The following is a 27362-nucleotide window of genomic DNA, read 5'->3' as shown; positions in this document are numbered from 1 at the left end:
TGTAGCCTATAACTGGTTATAGTGAATTAGCATACTAGAGTTAACGTAAATAATTTTCCGCCACGCACAGTTCAAGCGTTTATTCATTATATAGAGTGAGTTTTTTAATAGCTTAGGCCTAAGTTATAAAAATAAACTGTGGGAATGTTTCTGGTTAAATTCAAATTACTTTTCGGCTCCTTCCGCAGCCTCTCCTATTCAAAACTTTCAAAATGAAACCCCCTTTACATTTACGAAAAGGATATAAAAATAAGAATTTATGTGCAAATTGGGAGCCTTTATGTTCATTTGTTTTCAAGATATCCAAGGTAAATAAAAGCTAAATGTAACAATATTTCAAATTTTTTTTATTCCTTTACAAATTTTGCCAAAAATAAACTAAGCATGGAAACTTTTACAGTGGACGACTTTAATATGTTTTAACTAAAAATACATGTTTATTTCAGGCGTGAACACTTTAAGCCATTATCTACAAACATTGATAATTGCAATTGTTTCTATCAAATACTTGTGCAACAAGGTCAACACACCTCCGAAATAAAAATAATACTTCACAGTAGACATACTCTATTGAATGAATTGCTTATCACCAGTTTTCAATTTAAATATGTAATTTAATAAATTGATATCAATTTATATTTATTCATTAATAGTGAGTCATAATAGATAAAGTAGTGATATTTAGTGCTGGATATATATGAAATTGCTTTTGTGTTCACATTTATAAATGTATAAAGTTTAATTTTTTATCTGTTTTACAGCATTCATATTATACGTGAACATAGATAACAAAAGTAACAACGTTTAACAGTAAGGTAAAACTGCTCTCAAGATTATTGAAAGATAACAGCCCATTTACAAAAAACACCAGACGATTATATCAGCAGTACACAACTTCAGATAACATGCCTTAATCCTGGTCTTCTACAAATAAATACAATTAGTTTCTAGGGTTTAAGTTTCTCAGGTGAACTTGGAGTGAACAGTGATCATTTGTATCTCAAGTTGAATCATTCGATTGCACAGTTGAAGTAGGAACTAGAATAATTGTGATCAGAAGTGGCAGTTCCGTGTTCACAGCAAGGTGTACATTATACCAAGTATGGACATCATTAATACCACAGTCCTTGAATTGGTACGTAGAGTATATTACTAACTATTGATAACAGTAACCTTGTCGTTAGTTTAAAAGAGAGAGAGAGATAGTTACTGATACCCAAAATCAAAATATGTTATTGATATATTCTGCTCGTATTTTTATAAAATAGAACTTCTTAGCAGAATATACTTACTTACTTACTCCCAGGGCCATTTATATCGGAGGTGATATTTAGGAGCTTTGTTGGTGCGGCTAAATATCACCTCCGATATAAATGGCCCTGGGAGTAAGTAAGTAAGTATATTCTGCTAAGAAGTTCTATTTTATAAAAATACGAGTTTAATAATATTGTGGTTTCATTTTATACTTACCTATAGAACATTCATATGAATTGAATGTCTATGTATTTCTTAACATTTGAGTACCGGTAATTCATTTTAAAATCTTGGTTTTATCATATTTATATTATAGTATTACGGTATTATCTAGCATTTTGAAATACGTGTTTACTATTATTTAAATTAAAACTTCAATAGGGGGTAAAAAAGGTCTAGATATTGTTATCTTAAAATGTTTGTTAATAATTTTTACCGCAATCGTCAAGAAGTTTGAGTTACTGAACATATTACAGCTGAACTGAAATATAAACAATTAGACTTTACTTTAATGCTCCTCTTACCCTCAACAATTTTTATTTCCAAAACTAGGGTGTGAATTAGTCTGAGAATAATGGTCTTTTTTCATGCATATCATACAAATCTGTCATAAGTTTCATTCTTTGTTATGAATTCTTTCTTAGTTTTGGTACATCACATACTGTCATATGTTTTATTCTCGTATTCTTTGTCATGTTTTCTTTCTTAGTTTTGGTATATCAAATACATATAAAATATGCCCCTCATGGCTGGATCTTCTGTTTTTTAGTGTTTAACCCTCTAGATCTACAGCAATGCTAAACTTGAAAGTTTTTACTCTGATTTTTAATGCCTTTTGTAATTCAATTCGGAGAAAATACTTCATTGAATTATATAAATACTGTCGCATGTCGTTTTTCTTTCCAATAAATACAAATTCAGATACAATTATTAAATCTGAGTTCTTTGATTTTATAATCATGGAAAGAACAACTTTTTTTAAGAAATATATAAATTTTAACTGCAAACCCTTCTAATACACTCTTTGAACAAAATTTTTACTTCAAAGACAAAGTAAAAATTTTATTCTTGTAAAGTTATTTAATTATTTTCATTTCAAAAAAGCTTGTAGTTATCTATTTTTGTTTTGAATATAAAGTAGTAATAAAAAATCAAATTTCCATCCTAAAAGTGTATAGTAGTATTTTTATTAATATAATTATAAAACAATAATATGTATTTTCTGTACAAAATTTCCATTGCAATTATTTGTTTGTAATAAAATTATAATTACCCTATTTATTCGTTGGAACAACATATTTTCTTTGGCTTGATAGAAACATGTAAAGAGACTGGAAACTTTGGTACATATGTTCTTCATGGTCCAAGAAATAATTCTGTTATTTTTAAGGTATCAAAATGAAAAGGTAAAGTGAATTCAAAATTTTCTACGTTGGCCTTATGGTTAGATAGAATGGTAACAAGAAAATTTCAGTGTAAACAAACTTAGTACAATCATATGACATTTAATTATGTGACATAGTAACACATGGAAAGTAACTTTTTTGGTGGTTTGTTACCTTCTGTCAGAATTTTCGATACTCTGTTGGATCGGTTAATAAACCAATTATTTAAATATTAAATATTATCAATTAATAGTACCTTCCAATAATATTTTTTCTAATAATTGTTAATTGTTATTGTTTGGTAACAATTATATCTGAAAACAATAAAATATTAATATTTCAATATTACATAAGACATCAAGTATTCAAAAAAGTATTTCCTTTTATACAAAAAACGGATTAGTCAGTGTGTAGCTGAACTTAGACGTAATATTTTAGAAGTTATTGGCACAACGATTGCAACTGGATGACGTAATAACAAAACAATTCTGTTAATTCTAACACTCAGTCTCAGGCATATAAATTACTTTCCACCAAATGTAAATAATGCTTACTATGAATTTCATGTTGTACTGAGAGTATAAACAGAGCTTAGCTAATCAAGTAGTCACATTAAATATAATTATTTTAGCCCGATAGCAGTATTTAATTTAATTGTTTCTTTCTTAAATTAGCTCACATAAAAAATTTAAACTTTTCACTCAATGTAGCTTCCAGTAAACATATTATCGGGGTGGGGGGGGGGTTGTCCCCTCCATTAAAATTAACACCTCATAAACAGCACTTTGATGAATAAACCCTTCAGAAATACCTGTTTTCCTGGTTTACTTATTCTTGTAACATACACAAATTCCTCTAGAAGAGAACTCCTTGTTCTTTTAACCCCGGATAATAAAAACCCCCACCAGAGCCTCTCTGATTTGGTCAGATAATCTCCTGGATGAATCCAACCCTCTGATCAACTTATTCTGCAGATAAAGATTTTTTTTCTCTTAGGACAAGAAGCTTATAAATTGGACTTAGTCCTGTAAGAACCTTAGCAAATTAGGGCACTAATCTCAAAGTCATGTCCCCCCCCCCAGAAGAAGGGGAGGCCAGCTCTAAACCAACCTCTCCAGTCAAAGCAGACAAGAGGTTTCACACCCTTGTTGAGGCTAGCAAGAACCTCTGATAGTTAGGAAACGAACCCCACCAAATTTCACCAGTCATCTCCCGCAGTAGACTAGATCTATCGAACTGCCCTTGCACCCCAGAATCTTGACATTTGCAGTTAGTGATGTGCCGCTCCTGGACATGCATAGGGTTGTCCAAATTAAAGTGACACATCGGTTTTTGCTGTGCCCAGTGGCAGGTTCAACTGGAAGGAATAAACCAGCCAGAAGTGATCCCTGCTGGGTGCTGATAAAGATTTCTTCTTTAGACTGTGTAATTGCCATAGAAAGTGTGAGAGCACATACTGTTTTTATTTTAAACTGCTCTAAACAATTCACAATCATTAACCAATACAGTCTTTTCTCCCAAGCTTGCTGTACCGAGCAAATCAGAGATCTTAGCTCAAATCTGTCAACATGAAAATTAATGCCAATCAATTGTGATAGTGAATGAAGCCATAATAGAAAAAGAATCTAACAAGTGTCTTGGGATGCACCTTGATCGAGGGCTGTCATGATATGATTGTTTGTTTAAAGGTTGCCTTAAACATTTATGTCTTATGTGATGTGGCAAAATTCTGTTCCTTGGATATTAGAAGACAGCTTACTTTGGTCTAATACATCCACATTTAGCTTATGATTTGAGATTGTAGAGCAGCTTTTCTAGATACAAATTTAATACAGTGTTTAGAACGCAAAAGAAAGCTGTCAGAATCATTTCAAAATTAAATCAAAGAGAGTCATGTGAAGTAGCCTTTGGGGAGCTTTGATTGCTGACTGCCTAACATCCATATTTGTGATGCGCTGTACTGCTAACTTAAGTGTAAATCAGTTTATGCTAGCGACATCCACCAATACAGAACTAGATCCTGGGACAATTCTCACAACACTCAGCACAGAACTACTGCTTTTGAATACTTACCATATCAGTGTGGTGTAAGGCTAATCAATAAGTTCCCTGAAGAGATCAGATGTATCAATGATCCTAAACAATTGAGCATTTTACTCTGTTGGCAAGTTTGCAATAGTCTTCAGCAACAATGAAAAAATAACTTTTTCTGATATGTAAACAAACTTCTCTTCTGATACCTAAAGAAAGTCAGCAAAAATACAGATACCGACAACATGTGACACATGTCAAAATGTAGTTATAGTTATTTATTTACTTTGAATTTGTTTTTTGATAGTAACTAGTTTTTGCCTTTTATTTTTAATTGATGTTAAAAATTGTTGTAAATTGTACCCTGCAGTACAAAAAATATTATTATTATGACTCACGACACGTCAGAAGCAAAAAGTCTGTGTATATGCAAGTACAGCCACGGAGGCCTACTGGGTGTGAGCAATGTGACAGGCAACACTATTCGTGGCTGCTGTTGGACTCATCTGGTGCTCCCCCTTCCCTTCTTGATAACTTTACATCAATGTATTATCTGTGATTACTTTTGTTTAAAGTGCAGCCACGGAGGCCTATTGGGTGTGAGCAATGTGACAGGCAACACTATTCGTGGCTGCTGTTGGACTCATCTGGTGCTCCCCCTTCCCTTCTTGATAACTTTACATCAATGTATTATCTGTGATTACTTTTGTTTAAAGTGCAACCACGGAGGCTTACTGGGTGTGAGCAATGTGACAGGCAACACTATTCGTGGCTGCTGTTGGACTCATCTGGTGCTCCCCCTTCCCTTCTTGATAACTTTACATCAATGTATTATCTGTGATTACTTTTGTTTAAAGTGCAACCACGGAGGCTTACTGGGTGTGAGCAATGTGACAGGCAACACTATTCGTGGCTGCTGTTGGACTCATCTGGTGCTCCCCCTTCCCTTCTTGATAACTTTACATCAATGTATTATCTGTGATTACTTTTGTTTAAAGTGCAACCACGGAGGCCTACTGGGTGTGAGCAATGTGACAGGCAACACTATTCGTGGCTACTGTTGGACCCATCTGGTGCTCCCCCTTCCCTTCTTGATAACTTTACATCAATGTATTATCTGTGATTACTTTTGTTTAAAGTGCAACCACGGAGGCTTACTGGGTGTGAGCAATGCGACAGGCAACACTATTCGTGGCTGCTGTTGGACTCATCTGGTGCTCCCCCTTCCCTTCTTGATAACTTTACATCAATGTATTATCTGTGATTACTTTTGTTTAAAGTGCAGCCACGGAAGCCTACTGGGTGTGAGCAATGCGACAGGCAACACTATTCGTGGCTGCTGTTGGACTCATCTGGTGCTCCCCCTTCCCTTCTTGATAACTTTACATCCAATGTATTATCTGTGATTACTTTTGTTTAAAGTGCAGCCACGGAAGCCTACTGGGTGTGAGCAATGAGACAGGCAACACTATTCGTGGCTGCTGTTGGACTCATCTGGTGCTCCCCCTTCCCTTCTTGATAACTTTACATCCAATATATTATCTGTGATTACTTTTGTTTAAAGTGCAGCCACGGAAGCCTACTGGGTGTGAGCAATGAGACAGGCAACACTATTCGTGGCTACTGTTGGACCCATCTGGTGCTCCCCCTTCCCTTCTTGATAACTTTACATCAATATATTATCTGTGATTACTTTTGTTTAAAGTGCAGCCACGGAAGCCTACTGGGTGTGAGCAATGTGACAGGCAACACTATTCGTGGCTACTGTTGGACCCATCTGGTGCTCCCCCTTCCCTTCTTGATAACTTTACATCAATATATTATCTGTGATTACTTTTGTTTAAAGTGCAGCCACGGAAGCCTACTGGGTGTGAGCAATGAGACAGGCAACACTATTCGTAGCTACTGTTGGACCCATCTGGTGCTCCCCCTTCCCTTCTTGATAACTTTACATACAATATATTATCTGTGATTACTTTTGTTTAAAGTGCAGCCACGGAAGCCTACTGGGTGTGAGCAATGAGACAGGCAACACTATTCGTGGCTGCTGTTGGACTCATCTGGTGCTCCCCCTTCTCTTCTTGATAACTTTACATCCAATATATTATCTGTGATTACTTTTGTTTAAAGTGCAGCCACGGAAGCCTACTGGGTGTGAGCAATGCGACAGGCAACACTATTCGTGGCTACTGTTGGACCCATCTGGTGCTCCCCCTTCCCTTCTTGATAACTTTACATCCAATATATTATCTGTGATTACTTTTGTTTAAAGTGCAGCCACGGAAGCCTACTGGGTGTGAGCAATGCGACAGGCAACACTATTCGTGGCTACTGTTGGACCCATCTGGTGCTCCCCCTTCTCTTCTTGATAACTTTACATCCAATATATTATCTGTGATTACTTTTGTTTAAAGTGCAGCCACGGAAGCCTACTGGGTGTGAGCAATGAGACAGGCAACACTATTCGTGGCTGCTGTTGGACCCATCTGGTGCTCCCCCTTCCCTTCTTGATAACTTTACATCAATATATTATCTGTGATTACTTTTGTTTAAAGTGCAGCCACGGAAGCCTACTGGGTGTGAGCAATGAGACAGGCAACACTATTCGTGGCTACTGTTGGACTCATCTGGTGCTCCCCCTTCCCTTCTTGATAACTTTACATCAATATATTATGTGTGATTACTTTTGTTTAAAGTGCAGCCACGGAGGCCTACTGGGTGTGAGCAATGTGACAGGCAACACTATTCGTGGCTGCTGTTGGACCCATCTGGTGCTCCCCCTTCCCTTCTTGATAACTTTACATCAATATATTATCTGTGATTACTTTTGTTTAAAGTGCAGCCACGGAGGCCTATTGGGTGTGAATAATGCGACAGGCAACTGTTCATGGCTGCTGTTGGATCCATCTGGTGCTCCCCCTCTCTCCAGCACCCCCGAAACACGACTCCACAGACCCACCCCCACACAGGGTAAGTTGTCCAACATATAGCCACATCACACATAATAGATTTATTCTTTGATGTATTCACATTATTTGTGTAGTACAGCTGTTTTCTTTTCTGCTTTCTAATTAATTATAGCACTTGGTTCAATTAAAACTTCTTAAATACAGTCTTTTCTTGTGTGAAAATAAATGGGTCTAGGTACTTTTCATCTCTGGAAGACTTTTTTTATGGACTTGGAGATCCACAATGTTTAAAACAAAATATGGAAATGATATGTGATAACTTTAAAAATCTTCTCTACGGTCCACAATATCGAGGATCAAGATGTCCTCCAGAGTTCTTTGGCTAATATAGTGGACTGGTGTAGTTCTAACATTATGGACCCCAACATCTCCAAGTGTAAAGGGGTAAAGTTATGTCCTTTGTGTGTATCAACATTACACTCTTCAACTACAATATAGATGGAACACTCCTGAATATTGCATTTAAGATGAAGGATCTGGGAGTGAACATGGCTCCTACACTCAGCCCACATAAATACTTGGCCCATGTTGTTTTCAGAGCAAGTAAACTCTTGGGCTCCATCTTCCATTCAACCAGGAACTTCAAATCTCCTCTGTCACTGATTTTTCTCCTCAGGTGTTTTTTTTTTTACTCATACGATTCACCCATACGGTGTCCTTACCACCCATAATTATCCATATCCACATACTCAAAATATCCGTGTATCGTGTATCACAATGCTGGGTTATAGACTTGGTTATGGACATTTCAAGACCCCTGTCACTGTTCTGGAGAGGCTCTATGAGTTGCAGTCCCCGCAGTTGAGGTGCAGGATCTCTGACCTTGGCCTGCTCTTTTAACTGGTAAACGGCCTCATTGACTGCTGTACGTTGCTTTACAGTTTTGACTTTGCAGTCCCTTGTGGTACGAGATCCAAATCTATCTTTCGGCAGAAAAGTTGCCTACAAGCTACAGCTATAATAGCGGTCTGTTGAGGTCATTGAGGGAGGGAAGCCTGATTCATTTCTTCAGTGTCTCTTTTGCCTCATTCAAGAAACAAGTTCATGGAAATGAAGTGAGATTTTATCCATATGACCTCTCTTATTTTTAGTGTAGAGTCAGTGCTTGATCTGTATTATATTCAATTCATCAATATTCATTTCTGTCACCATACAAAATTTGTTTGTATTTTTAATAAAATCATTTAGGTTTTGATGGGGATTTGTTATTTAATTATTTGTTACCCATTATTCTGCTATTTATTTTTTATATTGTTATACATTTATCTCGTTACTGGTTCTAATATCTATCATGTTATCTATCAGTCTATGGTTAATCTTGTTATTAATGGTGTTTCTATTTTATAAATATTTACTATATTTTATATTGTTTATATTTTTGTGTATATTATAGGTAGTTTATTATGTAATCACTATATTATTGTTATGTAAGAGAAATATAATTCTTTGTTCGGTTTATAAACTTGCATGTTTTATTGTTTATCATGTAATTTCAAAATAATATTTTTACTGGAGTTTTATGACACATTTTTGAGAAGATGGAAGACATACGAATTGTTAAATACATGTCTCCTAAGATGTACAAAAAAAGATATTTTTAATGTTTACTGGATTGAAAATTGAATTAAAAACAACACTGATTTCTAAATTTCACTAACTCCTTAAATAAGTTATAATTCCCTTATTGTTGAATGATTTAAAGTAGAGTAATAATAACAACCTTATGTGGGCCCTATTAATTTATAATCGGCACAAAGTACACAAGCAATGTAATGAGAGATAAATATATCACTGAACTTTGATCCTTCACTTTTTGATTCATCAACATTTGCTCTTTCTTAAAATAGTACTTCATATTAATATTTTCAACATTGTTATCTTCTGTTGCCATTTCCACTGTGATATTTCAAATAATTAATATTAAATAATAATTTTTGAATTAAGGAAATCTAAAACGAAATATTTTAGTGTTAAGATAGCAATTACTTATAAGAAAATGGGTAATGTATTAATTTAGTGATTTTCGTCCATACTTAATGTTATTTTACACCATATTGCTACTACAGGACTTATTTTGTTATGGCTTTAGCATAATTAAAACAACCATGTATATACAGTAAAATCAATCGTGTAGTAGAAATCTAGAATCATTTGAAGCCTTTTGTGTACAATATTTAAAAAAAGATGATACTTATTTGCCGTAGTAAAATAATGTGTTGTTCCATTATTTTTTTTATAAGTATGGATCTATTCTTCTCAATTAATTCATGTGATGTCTCAGAGAATACTTTTTCTCCTTTTAAAGTACATTATAACATAGGCATAAAATAATAATAAAACAGTAGGGATTTATTTTGGAGGTTGTTTGGATAAATATCTCTTAATTAGGTCTTGTGAGTTGAGTTTGTAATATAAAAAGTAAATGAATTCTTGATAACTTTAAATGAATAGAACATTGAAACATGTTTTCATTTACACATTATTAAATATAATATTTTTTAAGACAACCTTTAAATACTGTATTTTGTTTTGAATCTGATACAATGCTTTATCGTCATAAATCAGATAAAAATAAAATTGTACATACATTTATGGAACGGTTGTTTCATATTGAAAAAAACTAGTAAAATGACTCAGGAGTTAAACAAATGAATTGTAGCAATTATGATAAATATTACATTGCCAGGCAAGATGAATTTAAAATTAAGATTTGAAAAACAAGAAACAATTATATGATAGAATTCAAATTGATTAACTATCAAGGAATCTAATTTACAGAACAACTGTTACAGACTGATCATAGCTATCCTGAGTGACAAGAAACAGCTTGTAATGTGGTATACAACCAATAGTACAATAGACAAGACCCAGTCACAACTACAACACAACATAATATGTAGTTCCACAGGGTTCAGTTTTGAGTCCAGTCCTTTTATTACCTAATAATCTGCCAAATCACAAAACGTTATGTATACCGAGGATACTTTCATTACACCTGCTACATAAAAACCTAATTCACAACTGACATATACAGAACAGAATATGTCTGTAATGTTGTCAAATCATTATGTGTTTCAAACAACCTGATTCAATATTAATAAAAAGCTGCAAAAAATTACTACAAAAGCGAGAATACAGACATGGGAATATCTAATTTTAATTGTAAATTCACTACAAAGTACCTTGGTATTTTAATTTACTCCAGCAAAAATAAGACTTTTGGTATTGGAGCATGTTTGTTCCCTTGTTATGAAGTGGTGAAGTCGAGAAGTTATGCACAGGAATCTTTCCCACTCGTAGGCTCAAGCAATTAAGCACCTCATAATCAACTAGAACAGCCTACTCCATTTCCTCAAATCCCATTTAAGGAATGGCATAATGTCCTTGGGAGGATCTACAATACATCTACAAAGAATCCTTATAAAGAGAAAAATAGTTGTCCTTACAGTTCCTGGATTCCAAGAGAGTTGCCAAACAACCTCCTTTGAACTGAGAATTTATACAATGATTGAAAGTTTATATTTAAGAAGTAAACTGCCCAAGCAGTTTCTACAGTTTGAACAAGACACCTGTAGATGCACCAGTAAAACACAGAACATGCTTCAAATATTGCACCATCACACACAACCATCTTAATCTATTTACTAGAAAACCAACACTTGCTTAAACCAAAATGTTTAATCTGCTGATGGAAGAACTCATATGTCCATTATATTTACTGCATGAACACTTGAAGCATGAACACTGAATGGAAACCTCACCTAATTTTTTTTGAAACTGTTCAAGTTGAAATTTTTAAGACAAAACTTAATATAATTACACTATATATAAAAATAAAAACATTAAAATGACTGAGAAATAGTGTGAAAAATTATAGTCCAAACACTTTTAAATTATAAGATTTATCATATTTATATTTCATCCAATACATAAACTAATTTTTAAAAAAAACCATATATATATATATGAACGATTCCTAAATTGCGACAGCCTCAAATTTCAAAGACAACCAACAAAGACTACTTATTTAGTTTATTCAAACACTATGGACCTATGAAACGTTGCTACAGATGATACCGTATTGATTTTTTAATTGTTTAGTTATAGCATTAGTTAAACTACCTGTGATCACACAACAAATGCTAAAAATACATGTTAGACTAAAAATAGGGCATGTACAAGTTATTATCTCTTGTTGGATAAATTAAAGAATTGTTCCTTAGAATCAGAAAAACATAAAAATAGACTACTACATCATATGAATCACACATTCTTGTTTTAAAACCCTTAAACATTTACAATGCAATTTATTTTTATAACTGTATACAAAATATCCTAGAATTTAAATAATTTAATAGTTTTAATTAAACATGTAATAATTTGTATATCTTTACTAGTACACATACTGCAAGGGAAGAAAAGGCTCATTCCAGCAATGAGTTCACTTTTCTCCAAGTTTAATTAACAGGCTGGTAAATAAAATTCTGTATCTGGTTACAAAGTATTATTTATTACAATATAAAACTTGTCAATATATATTCTAAATAGTACAATGTACTATTCTGTTCTTTGTAATTTCTTATTTATTTTGATTTTGCTCTGTGAACAAACAAATTTGTACACAGAGCCAAAGTTCCAAGTTGCAGATTGGCTAAAGACAGAATAACTTTTACGCCTTACTCTAATACCTTTAAAATATCTACCACACTTATATTTCTGGAACATTCCAATTAGTTTAAAATTTTTATCAAAGTATTTAATCTTTTTATTACTCATGTCATGAATGGCAATACCAGCTTTTTACAAACAATGTTTTCCTTTAACTGACCATTATTTGTCACAAAGATACAAATTTTTGAGTAATTAATTTCAAGCAAAATTTATCTGTTTCAGAAATGTGAAGTCTAGTTTCTTTGGTACTTCTACAAAACACTTGTGCCACTATAAACGTTTATTCCCCACTTCATTACTCTTAAATGTAATTATTTTACTTACAACATTCATTCTTTTATGAGATTTTCATTTTGTTGATGTAATTTTCAGGCCTTATACAACTTTCATTACAACCAAATTCATCTGCTTCCATTGCATCTAATTACTTTCACTATCACTTACAAAACCAAACTCACTTCTTTCAAAATTACTACAAGAATTAATAAAACAGTGAATAACAAATAATTTATATTGTAAATATAATATTTGTAAATAATGTAAATATTTGTAATGTAAACATTTTTTAAATATTTGCAACATTGTAAATATTTTACATAATTTACATTAATGTAAATTTAATCTTAATTAGATCATTGTCTGGGGCTCAGAAGCCATTTTATATAATAATATATATGTTATAAAATATGTAGTAAGGTATTTGTATTATTTGGACATAGAGAACAATAAATGATCTGACAAATATAAAAAAAACATCCTGCATATGTGAAAAAAGGATAGATACAATGTATTTGTATTTGTGGTTTCAGTGTGGATGTTTGGTGGGTTATCAGTAGCACTTATCAGTCTCTCTGGGATTTTTGGCGCAGTATTATGGCCAATCTTCAACAGCCCTTTCTACCCTCACGTTATGAGAGTTCTCATTGGACTAGCCGTTGGCTCTCTTTCTTCTACAGCCATCTTCCAACTCATACCTGAGGTATCTCTTAAGTTTGTGCTTTTGTATTATAGTATCATATCTTCTATATTAAATTATGATCTTACAAAATTGGCACTTAAAGTATGAAAACTATTAAGTGGTAACTGAATTAGTAATGTCTCTTCAAATACAAAACTATTTGATTGACTTGCTATTAATTTATTCAATAAAGACTTTTTGTGGGGAAATTATGAAATATCCAAAAACATTTTTGCCACATTTTTAGCAATAGCAATAGTAGAGACTTGGCAGATCCATGAAAATACAGTTTTAATGATTTGTAATGTTCATATGTTAAGAGGAAAACAATTTTAGAGTAGATATTATAAAAAGTGTGCCAACACAATTGAGAGTGTATCAATATAACTATATAACTTAATCTTGTCTTAGAGGTTAGCAAAGAAAGGTTTAAAAAATGGCTTATATTGTATAATTTCTTTTTTGGTTTTATAAAGAGAAGATTTTTTATAATGATAACGACCCATTCTTCACACTTTGCGTGATAAACTATAAGGACGATAACTTTATCTGAACGGTTAGGTATCATGAGTTGTGACATGGTAATAAAAACGTTGTCTGGCTACACAATTCTTCTTGACCTATGAGAGCTCAAACCTACGCACTTTTACATGGAAAATAAGATATTTGCAACTGATCTCTAAATTCGTTTTGGTCTTAGAAAATATAGCACCTGCCTCTTTCCGTCTTATTGCACCAGAGTCCTGAACATTTTAATTTTCAAAAATTGTGTTGTTGAATACCGTTATATTGAGAGTAAATTATATCCAGACATAGTTGAGATCAGTTAAGATCATTGGAAGATATTACCTTTATACTCTTGGTGCTCCAAATCCAGAACCTCATGGCTTCTAGCAATGACGTTGTCAGGTATTTTGAAATTGTGATTCAGGCACAAGTTAGAAGCCCACAAGCAACCTTTTGATCTAATACCAACTCCTTATCTAATCCTGTCCGATTAGATTCGCAAGCTTTACTGGCTTCCACTAAGGATTTGATCAGATTCCATTCAAAGGACTATTAAACATTGGATGGTAGTAGTATAGAAAAAGACGAATTAATTATCTTCAATTGTTTCTCCAGTTGAATACCGTCTATCACAAGCCACTAGGCTCCTCCTGAGGTATGATCTCTAATCTGAACAATTTAATTTAGACATGACTAATTTGAAAATCACAAAAAAGTAGCCTGCCTGCCCGGCCAATGATGGTGGTTCGGAAGTCACCTTTAAGCCGTTGGTCCCCAGGTTAAGTGTTAGAGAGGGCTTCTTAGCCCTAACTTCGTCTGGTAAAATAAGACATTACTTTACTTTACATACTACCATTATAATATTTTATTTTAATCAATAAAGAATTTAATAATGACAGAATTATGTCCGGTACCATGGTGTGTATCAGTGCATACTACATGTGTAGTAAAATTATACACAAACAAGAATACTTATGTGTAAGTATATTTATATATATATATATATATATATATATATATATATATATATACATATACACATCCTCGGCTTTGTTATATACATACATAGACATTTGTGTCTCATTCTTTTTGACAAACTTCAGATGAAAGTGTCAAATTTAGTGTCAGTTAAATTTGGATTAAACCCACAAATATCATAATTATTTTTTCAGAATTCTTAAAATTTGGAATAGCTGTTTTTGTCAGTTAAAATATTTAAAAAATTTCAAACAACTTTATCATTTTCAATAAGTTTTAATACTTTGAAAGCCAAGCTTCTTTTGAAATGTTAATGACTTTTATATTGAGGTATTGACTGATATACCACCATTAAATATTATTGTTCACTTTCTACCCAGCCGGTATATTTTGTTGAACTGTATCAACAAAATGTTAATAACAAGTTTATTACTTAATGCTGTGAGGAAAACACTCACAAAACCTTTGGTATAATACAGAGACACCTTGTATGTGTTTAAACAACAATAGTTATTGAAATTCTTTGGCACATAATTTATCCTACTCTACCTTTATGAGAAAGAGGAAGTAAATATGAAATCTTCTCCAGACCTATGACTGGTTTCCATTAGATCTATGCAGTGTATATAATAATCTAAACTTATTGTTTGTTAAACGTTGTTGCAGGGATTCAGTCTAAAGGAAAATGATCCAAATCATGAATACCTCAAAGTTGCCATGTACACCTGGTTTAGCTTCTGGGTGTTGTTTTCAGTCGAAGCATTAACAAAGATTGTCTTTGGAGGAAATAAGGTAAATCTGGATTATTTCACGTGGTTACTCTTTGTTTAATTTAAATATCTTCTGTATTATATTCTTTATGGAAGAAATAAGGTTTAAGAATTGAAGATGTTTTTACTTCCACAATATTTGTAATATAAAAGCGCTTTCACCGGTTAGGGCATCATCATAATATACACAAGGGCTATTCAGAAAGTAAGGATTGTTTTGAAATTAATAAACCAAGTACAAGAAAAATATTTTATTTTATGTCTGTGAAAGAGGGACTAGAATACTATTTTTCTACATAATCACCATACAAAGGCATAATCATGCACTTATCATTGCTGTGGACAAGTTTTGAAATTCCTGTCATAGAATTCTGCCACCTGTGATCTCAGCTACTCTGTGACACATATCTGGAGATCCTCATCGTTGTCAAAACGCTGTGTCGCTAGCCAGGTCTTCATTTTTGGGAACAAGTGAAAATCACTTAGAGCAAGATCAGTACTGCAGGGGATAAGGAAAACAGTTGAGTGAATTCAAGAGTTCTTGTGTACAGTTTGTCGTGTGAAGTCGGGCATTGTCATGCAAAAGCAAAATGTTTTATGACAAGATTCCTTGGCACTGTTTTGGACAGCCTTTCTAAGGTTTTGCAATGTTTGGCAAATGCTCAGAGTTTATTGTTGCACTATGCTCAAGAAAATCAATAAGAACACCTTGCCTGTCCCAGAACACTGATGCCGTGATCTTCCTTACCAACAAGGTTTGCAGACATTTCCTTGGTTTTTAGGGGAACTTGTATACCCTATGGAACTATGAACTAAAATGTTGTCTCATAATTGACATGTTTCACTCAGGTTTCGTCTCCTGCTATGATTCAGTCCAGTAGCATCACCATGACTGTGGTACGTCTCCAAAAACATCAAAGCTGCCCCCATTTGTTGTTCTTTATGGTGATTTGTAAGCATTCTTGGCATCCATCTTGCACAAAATTTGTAGTAGCTTCCGTGAAACAAGTTCAAACAATAAAGTCCATGAAACTTGTGGGAAACTTAGAGAAAGCTGTTATTGTGAAACAGCGGTTTTAAAGAATCTTTTTATCAACTATGGTGACCAGATCATCAATTACAATGCTCCTGACAGAACTTTCAGTCATTACGTTGTTCGCATACACTTCACACAGTTCCCGATGAATTTCTATCGGTTTTAGGTGTTTTGTCAACAAAAAACTAATCACAGACCGCACTTTACAATGGGAGGGATTTTCGATTGTAGCACACATTTCAAATTTGAATATAAGGAGATGTTCCTGTTGTCCCAGCTGGACACTGACTGAGGTACCAAGCATGAGCAAACCAATATATATATATATATATATATATATATATATATGTGATTTGTGCGTACCTTGCAGCATCAGATGGAAACGTAACTTACTTTCTGAATAGCCATTGTATATCTGATGATGCCCTAAACAGCATATGCACTTTTCTATTAGAATTTTGTGGATGTTAACAATATGTATTCAATTCTTAATTCTATCAGTCAAAATGGTAAATTGAATCTTCTATTGAAACTTAATGGTTTTAAACTTTTAATCTCCATTTTCAGTTTTACTTTTTATTACTAATAAAATATCAGATCCTTATTTGCAAAATTACAAATGTTTCGTTTAATATGAATTAATGGATTCAGGTAGAATGTGTACTTTAGATTAGATTCTGTTGGGTCATAATAAATTGTTTGATATCAGTCAAAGAAGAAAAATGGACTTAAAGCCAATGCAAATGGCCACACCTGTGGATCACTCGGCATCAAGGAGTTTGAACTAAATGGACTGTTGAGCACGTCAGGACAAGCCAAGGTTAGTGATTGATTCACTTGTTAGATTACATCTACAGTTGCTCTGAAGATTTCTTTATTTCTTGTAGAGGAGAGTGCAAAATACATCTTTATATAAATCACATACTGACGGAAGCTAGACCTCAAAAGTTATATCCATTGTTTTGGACTCAGTAAATATTTCTTTTGCATTTTGCTTCTAATTGAGTGGATGATGTATCTGTTACTGTTCATGAGTATACTTTATGAAAACTAAATGAGTATACATATTTCCTTAATCTAAATATTTATAATGGTGTTGCTGGAATAAATTACTTATGTTGTGACTGATAAATGTGAGTTTGGTTAGACTTTATAAACCTTTCCATAAAAACTGCAGAATGGTTGTATTGTCTATAAAAATTTCCTTTTATAATTTCAAGGAATTTTACCATTTTTTCAGTTTTTAATCTTATATTTTCCACATTATCATTCTGAATTCACAATTGACTCATATCTCTTTATAATGGAAATCATTGATTTTTCATCAATAGCATTCTAAACTGGCTGTATGAATTACCTCATTTATCTGACTATATAGTAAACTTTTAGACTGTAATCCTTTAATCCTGAATTTTTGGTTAAATTTTTTATGTTGTAATATTGATTTAATTGTTCACAGAATTAAGTTAGTAATGTACTTTCTAAAATTTGTTTTAACATCTGTGATATTGATTTTACATTTTGGTAGGAATCTAAAACATACATTTTGTAACAGAAATGAATTTTGAAAAAATTCTTACATAATAAACTTGCAATAATTTTAACGTGTTATAAAAATAACTCTGTAATACCTTTTCCTCAATAATCTTGTTCAAGTCTATGTTTTGTCCAACAATGCTTGTTTTCAATTTGGCTTTAGTTAAGGCAAATACAATAACAACAACCAAAAATAATCTTACACAAATAACAATTATAGGTATCCAACACTCAACTTTATCATCTTATAATACTTGATCATCAATTAAATGTTAAGTAACATAAGCTCTAAAATGACGTGTTAAGTAATGATAGTATATGTAAAGAGCTTATCTCTTCAATTTCATAAACACTGACTTCACATCAAACTAATTAATATATCCTTGTTGATTAGTTAAAAATAAATGTTTTGTGTGATTAGAAAAACTATCTGAGAGACTCAATTGTTTTATTCTGACAACACAAATACCATGAAACTATGAGGTTTTCAGGAAATACAATAAAAGTATGTTTGTATTCCCAGTACACATTTTCCATATGAAACTTTATTTTGAACATAAGTTATAGACCATTAGTAAACAGATAATCATAGTTTTAACAATTCATTAATTAACATTACAACACTGAACTCTAAGTTTCTGAAGTGAAAAATTTACAGATTTCGAATGAATTCCTATTTATATCACAGTTTAAAAATGAATCCTTATGTTAAAATGAAACCTCAGATGCATGGTCTGCAACTAACTAGTATGCCCTCTTAATGAGTCGTATACTTCATAATAAGGACAAATGAATAGACTATCATATCAAGGGCATATGCTAGGACTCATATCTATATTTTTATTTACATATATCAATTAATTCTTAAAAATTCCAGATAGTGACAATTTTCAGACTTTAAATAAGGGCCAAATATATATCCATTTTATATGTTCTGGAATCGTTTAAATTTAATTTTCTAGATTTGAAAAATAGTCAAAACTCTGAATAGAAGGTATGAAAGAATTTCTATGATACACTCAAATGAAGACATTGTGAAATCGTTTGATGTATATTTAGATAATTGGGTAAGCTCTAAATAATTATCTAATGAAAACCTTACACATTTTTTTTATTAACCAACAAATGTTTTGGCATGTTAAATTTTAATGTTTACTTGAGGTTGACTTTCCACGATAATGGCAAGATTGCCAAAATTTGTCTGTTCATAAAAATACGTGAAAAAAATCTATGTTTCATATTTTTGTAATGTAAAATACACACATGAATTTTAACATTTTCTCATAAATAAGACTTCTAAGTGTCAATGTATCTATCTGGCTGTCTGAAGCAGGAACTAGAAATCGGATATGGTATATGATGGATGACAATGAAGTTCTTATATAAAACAGACATTACATTGTAGTCTAGTATTAAAACAAATACTCATTTTCCTCATTTTTATTTACAACCTTTGTATGAATGTCTTGTTTTTAGTTTTACTATTCGTATTATTTATATTTTGCAGCTTATTCAAATAAATAGTTTGAGTCTAATTAATTTATGTTATCTAAAAGTATTTTAACACGTTTCATTGACAACAGAGGGCATCATTGACTATGACAGAAACAAGCCAGAAGGTGGCAACTGTTGCTTGGATTATCATATTTGGAGATGGTCTACACAACTTTATTGATGGCATGAGCATCGGAGCTGGTTATTCTCACAGCATAGGGACAGGCATCAGCATAAGCATTGGTATCGCATGTGAAGAATTTCCCCATGAATTAGGTAACTAACTACTATTTGGACTATCCTATTAATATTATAAATGTGAAGAAAGATGTTTGAATATTTGATTTTCAATCACACAAAATCTAGAGGACAATTTTTTATGAAATTTGGCATGTATATTGCTTATATATAAGAATAAAACATAGACATTTTATTAAATACTTGTACCAGAATTTTGTGTTTGCATGAACAAAATACCTCTGTTGTAGTTATGAAATACACCAGATAGTTATGACAGTTGTATTATCTTTTACTATAGATGGCAGCATTGACAAATTCAAACCATTTAGTTTATTCTGGGTACTCAAAATTAGTTTCCTTTTATATTGTGGGATGGCATATATACTGTAGTTGAGAGAACAGGAGTGACCGAGCATACAGCTCCATCAAATTAAATGATACGTGCTTTCACTAAGAAAACTACAGACCTCGACTTTATTTTTTCTCCACACTGGCCTAAGATATTTCAATTATCATTTAAACCATTGGAGTTATTCTATCAAATATTGGGAATTGTTGCAGAGAAATTCAATCTACAGTATTTCACTGGTAGTTATAAAAACTGTTTCTCTCTCCAAGTTCAGGGTCTCAAAATACTGCTCTTTAAATTTAAAATTCAACTATTCAAAAATGGATCATGAGATTGTAATATCTCCTTCAAGTCTGGCCGTTAGCCTTTATTATTTATTAGTAATGGAAAAAGATATCAATTAATTATTTTAATACTAATGCTATTACAAGACACTAATCTTTTATACTCATGCAAAGTTTTAACAACATATCTTAGACCTAAGTGCATTAAACAGCAGTTGCCATAACCCAGGCTTGCAGTGATATGCCTCATACTACACAGAGTCATTCACAAAGATATGCAGAAAATATAGGAGCTCGTTCTACATGTAAAAATAATTTTAAATGTTTATGTAAACATGGGTCCGGAAATGCTTTGTTTGCAAGTTACGGCAAGCGAAAGATTTCGCCTGGATTTCAGCTTATCAAGAAAAAAAGGTCGTCCTGAAATTCTGGTAAGGCAGATTAAGAAGTAAATAGTTTCTTATGGGTTTCAACCTGATAAACTGAATAAAATATGTCCTAGAACTGTAAGTTAAATAACTTAAATATAACCAATTTGTGTAATTGAGTTTCAATCCATCTAAGTATTGTTCTGTCCCTAGTAATTATTACATTACTGGAGTAGGAATGCAACAATCATTTACAAATGAGGAATACACCAATATGGTGTTTATTTAAGATGTATGTGAAGGCAGTACTACAGCTGCTGTTGAAGAATATAGACAGCATTACACTCACCGCAAACTTTCAAAAGCTAGAAGAATTAGTCCTACATTTTTTACGTTACATTAAACATATATGTATGTCTGTGAACTTAATTTATATTGTTTGATTCAGAATAAAATTTTCTATAAGTTTTACTAAAAATTTGGATCTGTTTCTTAGAGAAATAAAAAAGTTATTTTTTGAATATGACACTAGTTTTCTCAAAAACTACTTAACTTACAGTTCTGGGACTTATTTTATTCAATTTACCAGGTCAAAAACAATTTTAATCTACCTTACCAGAATGAAAATCTTGTTTTATATGGTGAGCTGAAATCTTTCGCTAGCCGTAACTTGCTAACAAAGAATTTTCAGACCCATGTTTGTATAAACTTTATTTTTACATGTAGAATGAGCTCCCACAGTTTCTATATATCTTCGTGGATGACCCTGTATTATTTTTATTTATAACAAACATTAGTTATGTTACATTGTAGATCATTACAAAGTCCAGTATAAGCTGCTAGCACATCTACAAATCGGAACTTTGTGGATGAGACAAGAGGTTTATCAAATTCATCGGATAATAAATTATTATCCTTAACTGCTAAACAATGAGCACTAACACAACAAATTTAGAAATATTGTGGTTTTCAATAATATAATGCCCACCACATCCATTCAGGCTGGTAAAGACTGCCCTGTCAGAGTATTATTGGCTATTATTGCCTCCGAAATGCAGCTTAGACATTTTTAATGCACTGAAATCACCACTACCAGATAACAAAAAACAAACCCTATAGAATATGAGGTGTGGTTAGAGAATAACCGGATTCGTATTGGCGGTTTGAGTAGTTTTAAACGATTTAAAGATGGCCACGAAGACACGAGTGACGACACATGCATTGGCAGACTATCGTCATAAAAATCTGATGTTAACATTGAAAAGATAAGTAACCTTGTTCGAGAATGAATCAGAATTATTACATTAGCATCCTGACTACCCTAAGTGTGCGTGTACAGAGAGAATGGAGCGATTAGTAAAAAAACAACTCATGGATCCTCCACCAGGACAATGCTTCAGCCCACAATGCTTTATCAGTGAAAACCTTTTTTAGCCAAATACAATACCTCTGTCTTAGATCATCCACCCTACTCATACGACTTGGCCCCCTGTAACTTTTTTATGTTCCCTAAAGTCAAGTCAACTTTGAAAGGAGTGAGATTTGAGACTTTAGAGGCAGTAAAAGGAAAAAAAAATCAACAGACGTCATGAACAGGGTTACAGAAAATGATGTGCAGCATTGGTACGGACAGTGTAAAATTTGCTTGGAGAAGTGTAGATATTGACCAGGGGAGCACATTGAAGAGAATAACATCAAATTGTAAATATTGGTAAGTAAATTTGATTTCAGCCTCAGTCCGGTTATTTTCCAGCCTCATCCCTATGTCAAGCCATCCAAGTAGAGTTGGAGAAAAATTATGAGAATGAATGTTGTAAAATTTATTCTGACTAACTAACAACAAAGCTACTCATTCTACGTCTTTGTAATGTACCCAGTTTTTGTTATCTGCACAGGTAAAAAGCAGACATGGATAAAATATCATTTAGTTAAGCATTAAGTAAATACTAAAAACAACTGGTCAATGAAAATGAAAAATAAATTATACATTTAGGTACTAAATAATTGGTTTGATTAATTGAAATACTTTGAGATTAATATTACTATTTTAAAAGATACTGCTAATACATGTGTTTTCTGACAGGAGACTTTGCAATTCTGATACAGTCAGGAATGTCCTTGCAGCGAGCCATGTTGTACAACTTCCTATCAGCTTGTACCTCGTTTGTGGGTCTGGTCCTTGGCATCATGTTGGGAGAACTCGAGGGCTCTACTTACATCTTTGCGTTTGCTGGAGGACTTTTCCTATACGTGTCACTCACGCATCTGGTAAATTATTAGTAGAGAGAGATTCGTAATCTTTTCTTGGCTTTTGAAAATGTATTTTCACAATCACTTTTAGTATCATATCAAGAAACTTGAGAAACACAAGTCTTTTTAATTTTATAAAATTTGGATACAAAACTGCACTCATTGTAACTATTTATAGCTTTATATGGAGAAAATTCTGGTATTTCTCTTATGATGAAAATAGACAAGTAGGTCGATACAAATAACTCTGAGTAGTGAATCACTATCATTTTGCATATCATCATGTAAGCAACTTCTAAGTAAATGAAATGTCTTTACTTATTCAATAAAAATATAGGTTGAACAATCAGTAACATAACAACAAAGTAAATGTGTTTAAAGATAATGTTATTGTTTACCATCCACATTTTGACCTTAGATATGTGTGTCAATGAACATCTGCTGCTTTTACGTACCAACTCCTTAGCTGAATAGGCGAATCAAAGTCGAAATAGAAAGTCATCGTTAAATGTGTTTGCTCAAAGAATAAATTTGCATTGACACACCATCGGGTTGCGTTTTGGTCGTCACAGAGTAACGGATCTATCCCAAAAGGATAGACCAGGCTTATGAGATTTTGGGTTCCAAGTGGGTAACTGACCTCTTTGTGTCAAAGTTTTTTCACTTGATCAAAATGTCAATCCTGCTTGTCTTTCAAAATGGGAAAAGATTTAGACCAAGTTTACGACTGATCCTGTGTTCGTTCTATCGGAACTCATCAGCATGGTGAAGTAGCCAAGGAACTTGGAAATTTGCATTACAGCTGCTACTGTTTGTTTTTCTCAAAGACAAAGCCCGAGATAATTCTCAAAGACAAAGTGAGAGATTTGCAAAATGCGGTATTTTGCAAAGGAAACATTATTGTTTACCATCCACATCTTGTCCTAATGCGCGTGTGTGTGTTACATCGAACATCTGCTGCTTCTACGCACAAACTCCTTAGCTGACGAGATGAATTAAAGTTGAAACAGAAAGTCATCACAAAATGTCAGAGCATTACCTCAAAGAATAAGTTTCCATTGACACACCATTAAATTGCATTTTGGTCGTCAACGTATTCCAAAAGGATAGACCAGGCTTACAAGCTTACTGTTTTATATGATTGTACTGTAAAAAAATAAAGCAGCTGAGAGGGAAGTTGATATATCACACTACACAATTGAAAGTTTCTGTGTAACAACAACTTAAACTGTAAACATAACTGTTAGAAATAAATACAATTTTTAATAAACGGAACAAGAACCCTCCGTGAATAATGTTTAAAAATAAACCTGGAAATTAGTATTTTATTTAGGACGACAGACTCCTCTTAAATTACGAATGTAAGATCAACATACAAATGTGTTTTATTTACTTTTATAAATCATTTTTAAGATATTTCCATTAATATAACACATATAACTAAAACATATTTGCTAAAACAATGTTTTTGTGTCTATAGATACCTGAATTGCAAGACATGTTGAAAGAAAGCTTGCATAGTGGCCAATGTCAAGCATTACTTTCTTTTGTCCTACAAAATGTTGGCATTCTCTCTGGGTCAGCACTACTCTACTGCTTGACACGGTACAGTGACAGTATCGTGGTGGACTACGTTGGGTAACATCGACCTCATTTCAAGTTCCTAATGCATTTCCCAATGTATTTTCCTATTACTAGGCACAATTATACTTCACTCAAGGAGGAACTTTGTCAGTAAAACTAATGCCTCTGGACACTGTTGAATTGGACAATCAACTGACAATTAAACTTTCAAAACAGGTCCACTTTTAATAGTTTACTCTTTTATTTTATTCTTACATGTATAGAACAGTCACTTCTATAAACATACCTTCTTATAAAAATTATAATAGTTCAAAAATATCCAGGTTGTTAGAAACATTAACCTTCCTTTTTGTTTGTTAAATTCTGCTTAGGTTTTAAAAAAATGGTTCTGTATTTTTTAGTGTGTAGAATATGGATGCACAAACTAAAGGTGAAATAAAGACTATAAAGAACTTTAAAAAAATGGAGGCTTAATTAAATAAAGGGAACTTAATATAATACTGTAATATTGTGCCTAACTCGTGGCATTTATCATGATGTGTAAATGAATAATTCACTGCTTTACTTTTTCACCATTTATATAACAAATTGTATATTTGCCATTTTTGTTTTTTACATGGTGTGGGTTGAGTAGTTATATTGATGTGGCAGATTAGTGATAGATCAATATTACTAGCTCTGTTTAATTCACTGGCACTATCTTACCCAAAGTTGTTGATCTTAATCACAGCTGATCTCTAGGCTACTCCACTCTGATTGAAACACCCTTTCACTTTTTATCTTTTGTATTGAGTTGGTAACTATTAAATATACGATAATAATGTTTCACAGAGGTTAGATTTGCTGTACAAAGACGTTATAAAACTGATTTCATAAACAAGTTCCAGCCGTTATTCCCTCCACATTGAGACAGCTAAAAAATAAAATTAATAATTATTACACTATAAAAATATAATAGTGGTTATAGAAGTAAGAATGATTAGCTATACAGTAAACTTTCAATTATTTGTGGAAAGTGCAGATAAGCCCCATCTACTTTAATGACCCATGAAATCCAAATTATTCCCTTCACTAGGTGCAAAATAGCAGGACAATGCAGTGACAATGACCCTGGCTCACTGCACTATCACTTCTACGATAATTCAAGTAACAAAATATTACCCTGTATGGTACTGTACAGATTGCAGTTTATTCCCCTACTATTTCTTGTCACTTTTAATAAGCTACATTATTTAATAAATGTTTCTTGGGTATTTTTAAAGTCTTGACACTTAATTAAGTGTTTTTTTTTTTTTTTTTTTTTTTTTTTTTTTTTCTAATGTTAAACATTTTACTGTGGTCTCCAATTATAATCCGCAAATAAGATAAACCATCTGTAAATAATTGAGAGTTTACTTTTAATATGAGTTTACGTATTTTTATAATATTTGGTTTATATGACTTTATTATAGCATACAATATATGACAAATTCAAAAGTCTTTTTAATTGATTAACTATTATTTAGTGATTAATCCGAACTACACAGAGTGTCAAATTGAATCTTATTAATATTTGTTAGTTTTGTATTACAGTAGTATAAAACAACAGCTTACAATTGAAGTTATAGTATTCTGTATTAAATTATATAGATATAGTGATTATCTTAAGACTTGAAACTGTGATTTGTAGAAAATCAGTAATGTAGAAAAAACTAGTGTGCCTACTTCAATAAGTAGTTTGTAAGAGAGATTTTATAGTTTGAAAATATAAATAAAAGTGTACAGTTTTTTATTGCTTATGTTATTTCCACCATTTAAACTAGAATATATACAGAAATTTATTATAAGTACATATTTTACAAATGTTTGATCAATGCTATAGGGAATCGTGCAATTAAATTTAAAGTTAATAAATTATTAAAAACCTACTTTTTCAGATTTGGGAAGAAAATACCCCTCATTTTGTTAAAACTGGTCATCACATGTGGTCCAACATTTCTGGTGTCTTCTTGTCCTGTACTTCCTAACTTGAATAATTAAAATTAATTATATAGACATATTTTTTGACAGTTTTGAAATATATATGATTATATCTTTTATAATCAGCAAAATTGAATTGTAGAATACAACTTTACTTATGGTTATTAACTACAGTATATCTTTATTTTTTTATTATTACTCACTTTCATCAAATCAGGTATAGGTATACTTATTATTTAAATTGATATATTTTACAGTAATGATTATCTATTTGCATATAATAGTTTCCTTGGGGATTTAACTTTAGAAACTTTAAACTGAATTATACGAATGTTAAATAGTAGAATTTGATTAGCTATTCCAAACGTTGGTAAAACCTTGTCTCGTCCTTTAAAAACTACTTCATTCTGTTACAACACATATATTGTCTCATCTCACTCAGCTAATACCATATTAGAACCTTGTCTTGTCCTCTCAAAACTACCTCACTGTCAAAACCCAACAAAGTGTTATTTTATCTCATATTGGAAAGCTTTTGTACTACAATAAAATTAAGCATTATTTATGCCTATGCCATCCAATCTATCTTTATACAGGATACTGGAATTGTGCTGTTTTCTGTGCCTTTGTTAAGATATGTCAATGTCATAAAGTAGATCACTTCCAAAAGTTACTAAAACCACAATGGAGTGTCAAATAATACTGACTGAGCAGGGTTGAAGTTAATTATGTGTAAAAA

At 32.3% G+C, this 27362-nt stretch overlaps 1 protein-coding gene across 1 annotated transcript; it reads left to right on the top strand.

Moving 5' to 3' along the window:
• Positions 1-969: 969 nt before the first annotated feature.
• LOC124357388 (metal cation symporter ZIP8-like) lies at positions 970-26433 on the top strand. The gene is made up of 8 exons (XM_046809143.1): positions 970-1135; positions 7508-7640; positions 13120-13289; positions 15420-15545; positions 17269-17379; positions 19679-19865; positions 22914-23098; positions 24561-26433. Exons 1-8 carry the CDS (start codon positions 1103-1105, stop codon positions 24720-24722), a joined length of 1107 nt encoding a protein of 368 aa, XP_046665099.1. The 5' UTR covers positions 970-1102; the 3' UTR covers positions 24723-26433.
• Positions 26434-27362: the final 929 nt, after the last annotated feature.

Source organism: Homalodisca vitripennis, chromosome 3 (assembly GCF_021130785.1).
Source record: "Homalodisca vitripennis isolate AUS2020 chromosome 3, UT_GWSS_2.1, whole genome shotgun sequence".
Taxonomy (NCBI): domain Eukaryota; kingdom Metazoa; phylum Arthropoda; class Insecta; order Hemiptera; family Cicadellidae; genus Homalodisca; species Homalodisca vitripennis.
The sequence above is the reverse complement of the archived record's forward strand: the minus strand, read 5'-3'. Positions and strand labels throughout refer to the sequence as shown.

What these genes read in the sequence shown, in the direction of transcription:
- LOC124357388 (XM_046809143.1), top strand. Translation starts at nt 1,103, where the DNA reads ATGGACATCATTAATACCACAGTCCTTGAATTG. An exon ending in ATACCACAGTCCTTGAATTG is followed by an intron (nt 1,136 to 7,507) that starts GTACGTAGAGTA and finishes TTTTGTTTAAAG; the next exon opens with TGCAGCCACGGAGGCCTATT. An exon ending in AGAATTTCCCCATGAATTAG is followed by an intron (nt 19,866 to 22,913) that starts GTAACTAACTAC and finishes GTTTTCTGACAG; the next exon opens with GAGACTTTGCAATTCTGATA.